The sequence below is a fragment of the Uranotaenia lowii genome, chromosome 1 (genome assembly GCF_029784155.1).
Source record: "Uranotaenia lowii strain MFRU-FL chromosome 1, ASM2978415v1, whole genome shotgun sequence".
In the NCBI taxonomy this organism is placed as follows: Eukaryota; Metazoa; Arthropoda; class Insecta; order Diptera; family Culicidae; genus Uranotaenia; species Uranotaenia lowii.
Window position 1 is genome coordinate 101,188,221 of NC_073691.1, and position 12,741 is coordinate 101,200,961.

The 12,741-nt window shown below is 38.9% G+C and overlaps 1 protein-coding gene and 1 long non-coding RNA gene across 3 annotated transcripts in view; one reads left to right on the top strand and one right to left on the bottom strand.

Moving 5' to 3' along the window:
- Positions 1-12,741, top strand: part of LOC129749786 (zinc finger protein hangover) — a 78,487-nt gene that overhangs the window by 26,866 nt on the left and 38,880 nt on the right. Inside the window, exons 4-5 of one of the 2 annotated variants that reach the window (XM_055744870.1) lie at positions 8,381-8,503; positions 8,720-9,325. The exons of the other annotated variant lie outside the window; for it this stretch is intronic. Coding sequence (XP_055600845.1) covers positions 8,381-8,503; positions 8,720-9,325 — 729 coding nt within the window. The remainder of the gene's footprint in view (positions 1-8,380; positions 8,504-8,719; positions 9,326-12,741) is intronic. 2 annotated transcript variants of the gene reach the window in all.
- On the bottom strand, positions 2,251-2,715 carry LOC129749813 (uncharacterized). The gene is made up of 3 exons (XR_008738176.1): positions 2,525-2,715; positions 2,374-2,459; positions 2,251-2,322 (listed from the first exon to the last, which is right to left on the bottom strand). It is a non-coding gene; the product is annotated as an uncharacterized LOC129749813 (long non-coding RNA).

Here is a 12,741-nt window from a genome sequence, read left to right on the forward strand (position 1 = left end):
GCAACTGTTACTGGATGTGCCCGCGTAACGTAACTACACCGCCGAGCGAATCGATTGATTCACTCGAAATGCTGATGGCGAACATTCTCGATAAAGTTCTGTTAGTGATCGTGGAATCACCAGCGGAATATCATTCCGGGCAATGGACACCTCCTGTGGGTTTTATAATATGAACCCTTCACCCGGTCGTTTGACTTGAGCCAAAAAATTTCCGAGCTGCTCCAGAAGAATGGCCAACACACCGGAACTGCTGCAGCAACATTTTCAGACAATTTAATCTGTGAATGAATGGGAAAAAAAACTATTCAATTCATTTTATGAGACTCCGGATGGCAGTGGTACTTACATTTTCATTCTCGAGCATGATTCTGCTGTATTAAATAGTCCCGAAAACATTTACTTGCGCCACCAGCAGTACCGGAGAAGACGATAAATTTTTCGAGTTCTGAATTGCAGCAACAAACATCAAGCGCCAAAAAAAGAAAAAAGTGACAGCTTGAAATGTTTCGGATCTAAATTTTATGCACTGGATTATTTCTCACGCAGAAATGTTTCCAATGCATAAAAAATAATATCGCGATACTTATTTTTTAATGACTGAACTTATTATTCGCCTATAAATTACAGGATAAATATATAAAAATAAATTTGATATTTTTTTCATTTCTGAGTGTAGATCAACTTAATGGTCGCAGTGGACTCTCTCTCCCAACAGGAAAAAAAACGGATTATTTGATGAAAAAAAATTATTTTAATAGAACCTTAGGTGAAGTCTTACCTCGGTCGACAATTTACTGAAAAGCTATTTTTTTTTAAATCTAATGAACAATGGTATTTTCTGAATAGATTGAACAATGATAATTTTTTATCTGACTTTACTTATTTTCAGCTGTTTGCAATTTAGTTTCCAGTACCTCAAAAATCGATAATATTTGATAACAATACTTTAAATTTTCATTTGATTAATAAAACATTAAAAAAAATCTTAAAAAAAAAACAAATATTTTGTTTGCGTTGAAAAATTGTCAAAAAACGTAAGTTCAAAAATAAAAATTCTGACAAACGACATGACCTCGAAGAAGTTATTTTATTTGGTTGCGAAAATATTTTCTTCTAATATTTAGTTCAATTTTAACTTTTGAAAGATGCCACCATTTTATTCGGTTTATTGATAAACGCACAGAATACAAGTAACAAGAAAACAAGTTTTTGTGTGGTTCTTGTTTACATTACATAAAAAATGGAATGAAAACATGCATTTTTGAGATAGGACATATAATCTAGAACTCAGCGCATTCTGATAAAAATGTCAAAGGTATCCAATTGATTCAGTATTCAATATGAGAACTGAAATAAAATATCAGATAGCTTATCATGAATAAGGTTCATCTGAATCTGTTTTAAGAGCTTTAGAAGAAAAAATATCAGAATGTCAAACAGTAGATTTCAATAGAAAAATTTAGAATTTCAACTTGAAATTTTAAAAATATAATAAAAATATAAACATCATATCAAAACTATGATTTATATATGCGAATAATAAAAATATAACAGTTTCTCTTATAAAAAAACGAAGATAATATGAAAGACTGAAAAAAGTAACAATTTTCGGTTAAGGTTCGGACAACTAGATTTTTTTTTTTACCGTATTACGATCACCATAATTCGAATAACTTTTGAGTTTCAAGATTGAACTAAGTCCTCTCACACTTTTACATTCAACTTAAACATATCTTCAGTTTTGGTCAAATGGACAAATTTATTCGCGCATTTTGAAACGAGGGAAACCATAAAATATAATTCGGGAAAACCGGGTTTTTGAAATTGAAACTCGCTGGCCACCCTGTATATGCCTCCTGCCATGCCGATTGATCCTGATGCTGTCAGGGCGGATTCTCCTCCAAGTAGGATTCTTAAACCGAGAACCGAAACTTTCCCGATTGGTATCTGTGGGATCTGTTAATCCTATACAATCCTCCAGGACGTTCTCAGGGTTATATTTTTAATGTTCCGTTCTTCGCACGCTTTGATTGGCTTTGTGTTTAAGAGATGGATAAATTCGATGCCGCAATAACGGACCGATTGCCGGTTTTTGTTTCCATTTGCTTGAGGGATCTGAATGAAATCAACATAACCTTTTTTTAAAAGTACGTCAAGAAATCAAACAACAAATTTCAAACACAATTTTTGAAATATTTTGTGCTCCGAGTTTTTGAGCGGACAGAGCTCGTCGTTGGAATTCGCGTATTGTCGATAATAATCAACTTACGGTCGACGAATCAGCCAGCAGAGTTTCCACGAAAATAGCTCCCTTGTTGTTCACTACAAAAAAAAATTGTTTACCTGTACATTTTTATAAACTGAACAACATACCAGGTGTCCAGTCAGGATGTTCCAAGAGAATCCGTTTAAGTAACTTGACCGGGGATGCACTCGTCGGGCAAGATCAATATCTCCGGCTGTGATAGCAAAACAAAATTTTAGCATTGATTCGAACACTCTTCTTTATGTTAAGCGAACTTACCTAGAAAACAAATAATCTTAATATTCTCTTCACGTCGTGATACATGTCGTATACGATCTAAAAATTTTGATCCGATAATCTGTTCCTTTTTCTGCAGGTTTAAACGCTAGCTCTGACAACTGACGAAAAAAAAATGAACCAGAAATAAACAAAAACTTCAAAGCATGCTGTTAAAATATTCGAATAATGGTTAAAGTTTTTTTTCGTCCATTTTATTTTGGCGCTATTGTTTTGTTCCCAAAATTTCTCAGAAGCCGATAGTACCTACTGAAAGTGAGGCACACGAAATCTTTCTAAGCCGAGAAAGATTTAAATTTCCACATCAAAATTACCAAATTTACGGGATGAAAAAGTGAGTCCTACTTAGTCTAATGTGATCTGTTAGAACAAAGTCTAAACGAATCTTTTATTTAGAATTCTATTATAGCTCTCTGTACGTCTGAATAGCGAGAAATCTGCGTGCAAAGTTAAAGTGCGATTTCTGTAAGTGATTAGTTTCGAACGTAAGAGCATAAAACTAATAAATTTTCGTTTTCAAAATTAGACATTACCTTAGGGTAACGCTAGGCACTACACATTGTTAAAAACCAAATTGAAAAAAAAAACTATTAAGCAGAAAGTTGAGGTAAGAACAATTAAAAACTGATAAGATCTATGAATTTCAATTTGTTGAATGCTAATTACGCCGTTGAACAGGTAGTTCCCACTGTTCAACGTGGAGGCGCACGTGGAGTGCAACAATCCGCCAAAAACTGCACGCGACGACCTCAAAGGAGTGAAGTTGGTAACCCTAATCATCAAGAGGGAAAACTTGGAACTCAATCGTTTCCTAGTATTGATGAACCAACTTCTGAGATCGCAAGGGAAGATTTTCCATTTGTAAATTCCGGTCTCAGCCGGCGCTTTGTGTGTGTTAGCCGCCATTGCTTATCCCGCTACCACGTGGTCGGAACCAGAACTAACCTCTTCGTTCAGTGTAGAAAGCTGTCTTGGCTCAAAGTTCACGGAGCCAGTTCAATTCGGAAGCAGAGATCATCGCAGCCACCCAACTAGGTTCTTGCCTTGGATTCATAGAACCGATTCGGCATTGATGCCAGATCTACCCGGAAGATGGAACCGAAAAAATTGCACAGGTTTGATAGTTGTAAGAGAAAATCATTGTATGAAAGTTAAACGTGACGTCACGAATAGGCAGGCAGAAACTTGGTCAGACCAATACAAAATTGTGAAAAGTATGCCTATTGGGGTTCTACTTGGGGAATGGTTGACGAATCTTCCGGGGGGATTTTAAATTTACTGAATAATTGCACCGTTGTGGAGGCTAAATCTGTTTTTATCCTGGGGAAAAGTGTTAGGACCCCTGATTGGTATACGTTGGAAACGCTGGATGAAATTGAGTGCGTTTGAACTATTTTAACCCGCCCTGAGAAGGGAGGATTAAGCCGGGCACCCTAAATACACGCATCAGCCGCCCTTCTATTCCGAAGGTGGCGCTAAAGCGGCTGAGTGTTGGGACAAATTCATTCGTTACAGTCTTATGAAATTCTTTCAAATTCCATACGATGTTCTTATGAAAAATAGAAGAAACGGCATTGTGTGAAAGTAATGAACACATTCGTTCATTTCAACAGTTTTTTCATCATCTAACAGAACGAAGCAATCGCCAGCTCATAGTTACTAGTTTTACTTCAAAGATAAATGTTATTGTCATTTCCGGAATGGTAAGTCCGATATGTTGTTTCTGATGTGAGCGACATATTAGTAATTTGAAATACATTTTTGTTTACTTTTCAGCTATCTGATCTAACAAGGTCGAAGATTGGGATGCGGCAAAAAAAAAACTTTGATGGAAGCGTCTGTTGATGCACTGCTGATGGTGACCATAAATGATTTGATTTCAATCAAATTTGGCAAATAATAAAGGGGATGTTTTCAGCATGAAATATCTAAAATTATTTTTATTAGAAAGTGATTTACTGTTTCCATAAGAACCTCTTATGAAAAGCAACAACCTCTCATTGCAATAGGCGTTCATCTTCAAAATTCATTCGCGTCATAAGACAATCTTATGAATTTCAATGATTTTTCTTATGGCGCCACTTCACAAGAGAATCTTATGGCATACATAATAGTATTTTTCTGAGTGCAGATATTTTTTTTAAATATTTCACTAACATTAATAGAAGCTTATTCCCAAAATCCAATAGTTAAAATTTCAAATTTCATCCTTCCTGAAATTCAGTTTTTCCGATTCTTCAACTGGAGGCAAAATACCAAATGTTTTAAATTTAATTTTTGGGTATTATGAATTTTTCAGTTGCAATGTTTTAATAGAATTATTTACGAAAAGACAAAAAAACATGGGCCCAACCGGAAATGCAAACTCAATTTCGAATATAACTTCTATCCATTTTTTACTCGTTTAAATTTTCCATCAGACCAGCATTTGAATTTTTATCGAAATCGAATTATTCGACACCTCAATCACAGCAAGCTACGAAAAAAACTCCGGGTTGGCATCCGGAGTTAAACGTTAATCGACCCGATCTTTCGTTTTTTTTTCCACATCACAACGCTACGAATCATACTAGAACAAATCAACGAATTCCAGGACTCTCTTCTGCTGGTTTCGTTGATTTCGAAAAAGCATTCGACCGACTTAACCATGAAAACATCTGGGCGGCTCTAAGGCGACGAGGGGTCCCAGAGAAACTAGTCCATCTTATCGAAGCACAATACGAGGCATTTTCGTGCAAGGTCTTGCACAATGGTGTCTTGTCCGAACCAATCCCGGTAACTGCTGGAGTGAGACAAGGATGTATCTTATCACCGTTACTTTTCCTCATCGTAATGGATGAGATTCTGACTGGATCGATCGACTGTGCACCGAACCGAGGATTGCCGTGGAATCCTTCAACAATGGAGCAGCTGAACGACCTTGATCTGGCTGACGATATTGTTTTGCTTGCCCAAACAAAACCGGATATGCAGAGCAAACTCGACGACCTCACCGAAAGTTCCAAGGCAGCAGGTCTCAAAGTCAATGTCGGAAAGACCAAGTCGACGGAGATCAACACAGCAAATCCCTCCAGTTTCATAGTAGCTGGGCAACAAGTTGAGAAAGTGGAGTGCTTCCAGTATCTTGGTAGCCAGATAACGCCTGATGGTGGTACCAGGAAAGACATCGAAACCCGGATCAGAAAGGCCCGATTTGCATTTGCGAGTCTCCGAAACATCTGGCGGTCACGCCAGATCTCTCTACGAACAAAAATCCGAATCTTCAACTCAAACTTCAAATCCGTATTGCTGTACGTGTGCGAAACTTGGTGCACATATGCGGTAACGACGCGAAAACTGCAAGTATTTGTAAACCGCTGCCTGCGGAATATCATCCGCGCTTGGTGGCCTGGCAACTGGATCTCAAATGAGGAACTACATCGCCGGTGTCATAGGGCGCTAGAAATCGAGATTCGGGAACTTAAGTGGAGATGGATTGGGCACACGCTGCGGAAAGATGAAACGAGATTTGCAGAGAGGCGCTAGATTGGAACCCAGAAGGTCATCGAAGAAGAGGCAGACCCAGAAACTCGTGGCGGGGAAGTCTATCGTCGACGATCCTGTCAATCTACCTGCATATGATAACCAAGGGGCTGAAGAAAGCAAACATTTCCGTATCATGTTTTCAGTCAAGAAACCCGCATTAAGAAGCAAATTGAAACGAGTGAAACACGTAAAGCATGGATCATCATAAATCTGGACGCATTAATAAGAGTCTATCTCGAAGCTCTGTAAACGAAATAAAAATGTTTTGTACTAAAAATGTAGGTTTTTTATAGCACTTAAAAGGAAAAATAATAAAAAAATATTCCGATGTTGTTTTGATGAAATTTCGAACTTTTCGTCGAGTACCACTAATCATTGTTTGGACACCCTATTCGCTGACCTCAGCGACCATTTTATTCCACAATCTCTTCATCTCTGTTGCTCCCGAGTCGTCCTATCATTCTTCTTCATCTTCTGCTTGACAATTGCCCAAAATTTTTCGACAGGGCGGAATTGAGGGCAGTTGGGTGGGTAGATGTCCTTTTCGACAAAATCCACCCGTTGGCCCGATACCAATGTACATACCTCTTTGCTGTAGTGGCAGCTTGCCAAATCTGGCGAAAACTTTACTGGTCCTTTGTGTGATCTAATTTACGAAAAAAAAACGTTTTTCAGGCACTACTCCTTGTACATTTCGGAGTCCATGGTCTTGTTTTCCACAAAAACCGGGGTTTTTCGTTCGCAGATGCAAATACCTTGCCAGATCAAACACTTTCTTGCAAACTTATCTGCCAAAACGAATTTGAACTTGGTGGAGACATCACCTCGACAAGTGGCTTTAGCCAGAAAGCCGCCCAAAACCCATCTTTACGTGCGTTTCGTCATCCATGAGGATGCATCCGTCGTGCTTCGTTGTACAACTTCCGGGCCCGTCTTTTGGCTGCTAAATTCTTCTTCAATGACCGGTTTGGTTGCTTATTGGCCCGATAAGATCGTACTCCTTAGCGCAGAATTTATTGGCGATGTCATAGTTCGACTGCCCTGGGTTTACCTTGATCGTTCTCAACACCTTCAAATGCAGTTTCCGATCCTTAGATCCACTAAAACGCTTGGTATGAGCCTGCCGATCGATAGTATGCATCTCACGGAAACGTTTGAGAACGCTGCACACAGTCGATTTGACCATCTTTACGGATTTCGCGATTTTTGAACCCGACCACGTCGGGTTTTTTTGCGAGGGTGTCCTAAATTAATTTTCGTCTCGCAGCTTCCATCACGTGTAACTTTTTTGGAACAAAACGAATCGTTATTAAATTTTCAGCACTAATAGAGGAAACATTTCCGAACAAAATACTGTCAAAACATTCCAGATCCGATAACTAGGGGCGCTATGGTATAATAAACAGTGCGTCCAGATTCATGATTATCCATGCTTTATATGGGCAACATGGCCGTCTTCATTGAAACAATTTCAACCAGAGGCAATTTTTTGATAATACTTAAAATGATATCAGCGGCTCGGGAATGTCAATCAAAGGGATCTTTGGTAACATTAATAAATTATGGTTTGGCACAAAATGCAGAGTTTTCAGCATAATCCTTATTAAATTTATTCTGAATCTGCAGTATGACAACAACAGATGCGTTTGGCAACCAAAATGTTACCCTATTTCGAGTCTGTTATGGGGTGAAGTGTTTAATTACGGGAACCACACTGACGTTCTGGTACCAAAAATTTGGTTCGGTGCGTTTGTAAGCGATTTGACAGCTGGTTCAGTCCTCTGATGATAACAGATGCGATTCAATTGAACTGGATACACTGTTGTTCTGTCGAGCTTTTTTTATGCATCTTTTATATCTGACATAAATATAGACTGTCCCTGAAATCTTAGAACTTTAAATTTTAACAGTAGACCCAGAGATTTTCGCATTCAATCTTTTCCGGTTGTTCCGCGTGCTCCCACTAATTACGGTCGAAATGCACCTCTCATAAGAACAATCCGAACGTTCAACCGCGTTTCATCGGAAGTTGATTTTCACATCTCTCGAAACACACACACTTAAATGTAAATTCCGCAATTTTAGATTTAAGAGAAAATAGCGTTAATTGAATTGTGCGATAAATTTAAGTACTCGATGTATCATATAGATTTAAATTATTGTAATCTGTTGATGTAAATGACGCGCATGTGAGACGAATCCAATCTATTTTATATGGGCTTTTTCCCCTCTCCAATTAATTTTCCATGTATCGTAGTTTTTGATAACTTAAGAACGCTTATAATAATCTTGTTGTTCTGCTTTTCTTTCTAGCGTGATGCGGTCCAGGAACTAGATTCTTCTCAATTTTTTGCGGAATCCCTCGATACCAACAGTAAAGATCTAGGCAACAGTTTCGATGTAGACTATAAAAGTACTGTACAAGGTTGTCTGAAGGTTTGTTTTTTTTTCTTTTCTGTAATTTGAGCTTTTTTTTCTTTTTTGACGTTTTTATCATTTTTATATTTTTTGTGTCATTGGCAAATGGGTTATTTGTTGTTTTTTTTTTGCATACATTCAATGCCACTCTATCTTACACTTGTATAACGACAATAAACAATATTCAAGGTAGTTCAACATTCCGAATGACAAAACGAGTTTCCACATTTGCAGACATTATTCGAGAGCGAGAGAGATCAACGCCAGCAAATAGCCGCGTGTTCAGTGTGCGATATAACCTTTTCCAATCGAGCCAACGCTCGTCGTCATGAGCGCAACATCCATGGCTTGGTTCAAATCCAGCACAACGAAGGTGAAGAAACGGCCAGTATTTGCACTTCGACTGGTATACCAAGAATCGATCTCAAGCAAAAGATAAAAATGAGACTGAAATCTCAAAACGAGTCGTACGATTACAGCAACCCGATTAAGTATAGCCATCTTGTCACACCAAACAAACTGGCCTTCATCCTGAACAATGCAGAATTCCTGCAGCAGGCACAACTCATGAGCTGCAACTGTTGTAATAAACGATATCCATCCTACAAGTATTTTATGAGTCATATGCGTAAAAAATATCGTAATTTGCCAAGAAATGTGTGCTTCAAGTGTTTGAGGCAATTTGGAAGTAAGGGACAGTTCATCGGACATTTGAAACGAAAAAGTTGTATCAACTTGTATGCAGTGGTTATGGCGGATGAATCCTTATCTAGAATGGCTTCTGAAAAAGTAAAAAGTATAGATCCTTTTACCGACGAAGCCGCCAACAATAAAAGCTATGTAAGTGAATTACTATCAATTAGCCATTCACCGCCCATGACATTATTCTGTGATGGCATCATTGTTCTACCATTTCACTTAAAAAACAGCACTTATCTTATTATTACTACCAGGAATAAAGTACATTTTTCTTCGTTTCTAGCCAAATGATTAAATTCGACACCTGTTAGCGAATGTATAAGGGGTTTTGTTTACAAGATAGTATTTTTTTTTTATTAGTTGATCACCCAGGTGGTAAATCCTTTTTACGGATTGCATTCCAAGGCACGGCGAGCCACCGCGTCCCCCCAGTTTGCTACTCTGGGTCCATGGGTGCAATTGGACGACTCATGATACTATGTACCCCTACGTCATAAAATCCACCTGGGGCCACTGGCCATAATTCCCATCCGGACCTGCAACGAAGGCTGTACCCAGGGATGGGAGACCATACTCGCGCAATGCGCTCCACGGCAAATACTCGTGTTATACGTCCTACACCAGCAATTATCGTCCACTCTTTGTCACGATTCACGACTTACGGGTTGGCAGTCCGTTCGCCGCTACTCGTGACTCGAGTCCCACACATTCGGTCTCTTGTCACAATTTGAGCCGTCTTGACCCGTCTCTCCTCGTGACTCGAGACCTTCTAACACTCATCCTCTTGACACGATTCGAGAGTACACTCATTCCCCTCTCCTCGTGTCTTTAGAGCCCTCAATCATAACGTCTCTTGATCCAATTCGAGACGAGAACAACTCGCCTCTCCTCGGGTCTGGAGATAACCACACATCCTATTTCTCCATCTCGACTCTTCGAGACTCAACCTGAGGCCCACCCACTGGGCGCCACATGTTACGGCACAAGGCCCCTCTGTCTGTCGTGAGTCAATTGTATCCGCGAATCGGGGCCAGGAACCTCCCCGAAAGGCAGATCGATCGCAACTAGCCAAACATTTGGTCGTCCCGCATATCGGGGTCGCGACTACCCTATACACGTTACGACCCCTCCCTCTTGCAACTGAGCACTGGTACCAGGGTGCCCAGTCGCACTACGTTTTTGCCACACTCGGCACGCAGCCCGTCGGTAGCTGACTGTACCAAGTGTGACGTGTAGTTCTTTTGGCCGTACATCTACAGGTGGTCAATTCTGTAGACACGTTTCCACTCTGCACCACGGGGAGGTGGAACTACGTCGCAGAGCTTACAAGATAGTATGAGGAAATTGACTACTACCGGTCACTTAAGGTTTTTAAGCAATAACCTAAAAATATATTTTTGAAAATATTGATTCCTCTACTCATTTGAAGAGTATCAATATTATGATCACTAAACTGCCGTTGGACGCATAATTGTCACATGTGACATTTCGACGTTTTTGACTTTTTGATGCCAATCGTGATAATTTGATACGTATTATCGAAATTCTTTGTCGAAACATAAAGTTTATTCTAGAAATTTCGAGAAAAATTCAAAGTCAATTTGTCACACTGGGACAAATGGACGCATAACTGTCACATTGAGACGATTGGACGCATATTTGTCACACTCAATAAATGAATGTATTATTACTTCGGAACGTCTAAATAGATTTTCACCAAACTTGGCATACGTGTCCTTGATAGTCGGGAGGGGATCATGGAAATATAAAGAGGGGGAAGGGTCACTGTTTTCGCGACATCCCAGTATGTGCAAGAAGAACTCTGCAAACTGCTTCGGGTTCGTTGCTGGCGCTTGGAAAAGTGCATGCAAACGAAACCCACTTCACAACATTAGTCAAATATTACTCTTCCTTCGCCGTGGAACTGTAATACAAAATTGTCCAGGATGGCCATAAGTGATTGTCGGTGGTTTTAGCAGACTATTTCTTCTTTGGTTTTGCTTTGAGTTTTTATTTTGACGCACCTTGCAAAATACCGGAGATGTCTGTTTTTTAATGTTTACAAACTATTTCGCCAGAGTAACTTCATCCGGAACTTGTTCCGGACCGTATTCACTTGAAACGGATTGATTGTCCTCTTCTGGTATCGCTTCTCTCGCGGTTGCGACGTTTTCAGCACGGCAGCTGACAGTTTCTTGAAGAAATGTTGCTTCATGTACAGTGAGTCAGCTGCCGCAAATGGCTCCCTGTGCCCTTAAGTGATCGAACCCTTTAAACACTTCATGTTTGTCACCAAATAATGTACGCTTTCGAATAATCCGATTCAGACCTGGTTTTTTCAATTTAAGCTTCCTTTTACGAATAAAACACAAGAGCCGCGCACGATATTCCAAACCAAACAACTACTGAGAAAATGTTCGTGGTGTGACAAATATGCGTCCATTTTTCGGCTATTCATAGAATTTCGCGGCATAAATGTCACACAAGGGTTTTCATTGAAAAAACAGTTCATTTTTGAAAAATTAGATCGAGGCTCGTAAGAAAGGAATATACTTTAGAGATCTACGGCATTGAAGTCAACAAAAGTTGCGAAACTGTGCGATAACAGCAAAATGTTTTGGTGAAACTTTAATTGCGTTTTTCTCGCTTTGCCTTTTTGTAACATGTGACAATTATGCTTCCAACGGCAGTAAACTATATTAGAAAAACATTATTTTAATACATATTCATGTGGTAAGAGAAATCATATTATGTTAGTGCATAGTTTTGTGAGTACGAGTTTTTGAGTGCTGAACTTTCTATGAATTTCGATTTTGAATCCTTATCTTTTGTTAATTATTTATTTGAGTGTACTATAGAGATGAAATAATGAAGGTTTCAAGTAGAAATCATGTTTAATTTTGAATATTTTTTTATCCGGCCTGTAGGATGAATTGCAAGATGTTAAGAAAATAATGAGAAACAATAATCAAAAAGTTTAATTCATTTAAAATTGAGCCCGTTGGTAACCCTATACTCCTTCGATTTTATGATCTTAATAAGCGAACTCACAAAAAAGCATAGTAAAACTACTAAATAGCTATTTGACCAAGTGCTCAATTTGGCTGCGCATAGTTAATTCGACTGCGTTTTAGTAAAATTGTCAATGAAATGATGCATTGTTTTACTTCGTGCCTAGTAAAATTGAAATGTTTCATGACGAAACTAGTATGTGTTATGATAAAGATTGGGAGGAGCGAGGAGCTTGATTTAAATAGTAAAATCTTATATATAAAAATGGAGGCGCTATCTTTGTGATAACATCACGTATGAACGGGCGGTCGGAATGAAGTGAAACTTGGTATCCGAGGGTTTTTGGGGCCAGAGATGGTTTGTATAATAGTTTCAAGAATCTCACTATTTATAGAAGGGGGGCTCCGATACAAAATCAAATTGAAACGGGATAACTTGAACAATTTAAATGCGATTTTCATAAAAATTGGTTCACGAGATCGAAAAGACACAAGAAGTTGATTCACTATGCAGACTGCAATTGCTCGCTTTTAAAACGTGGGGCT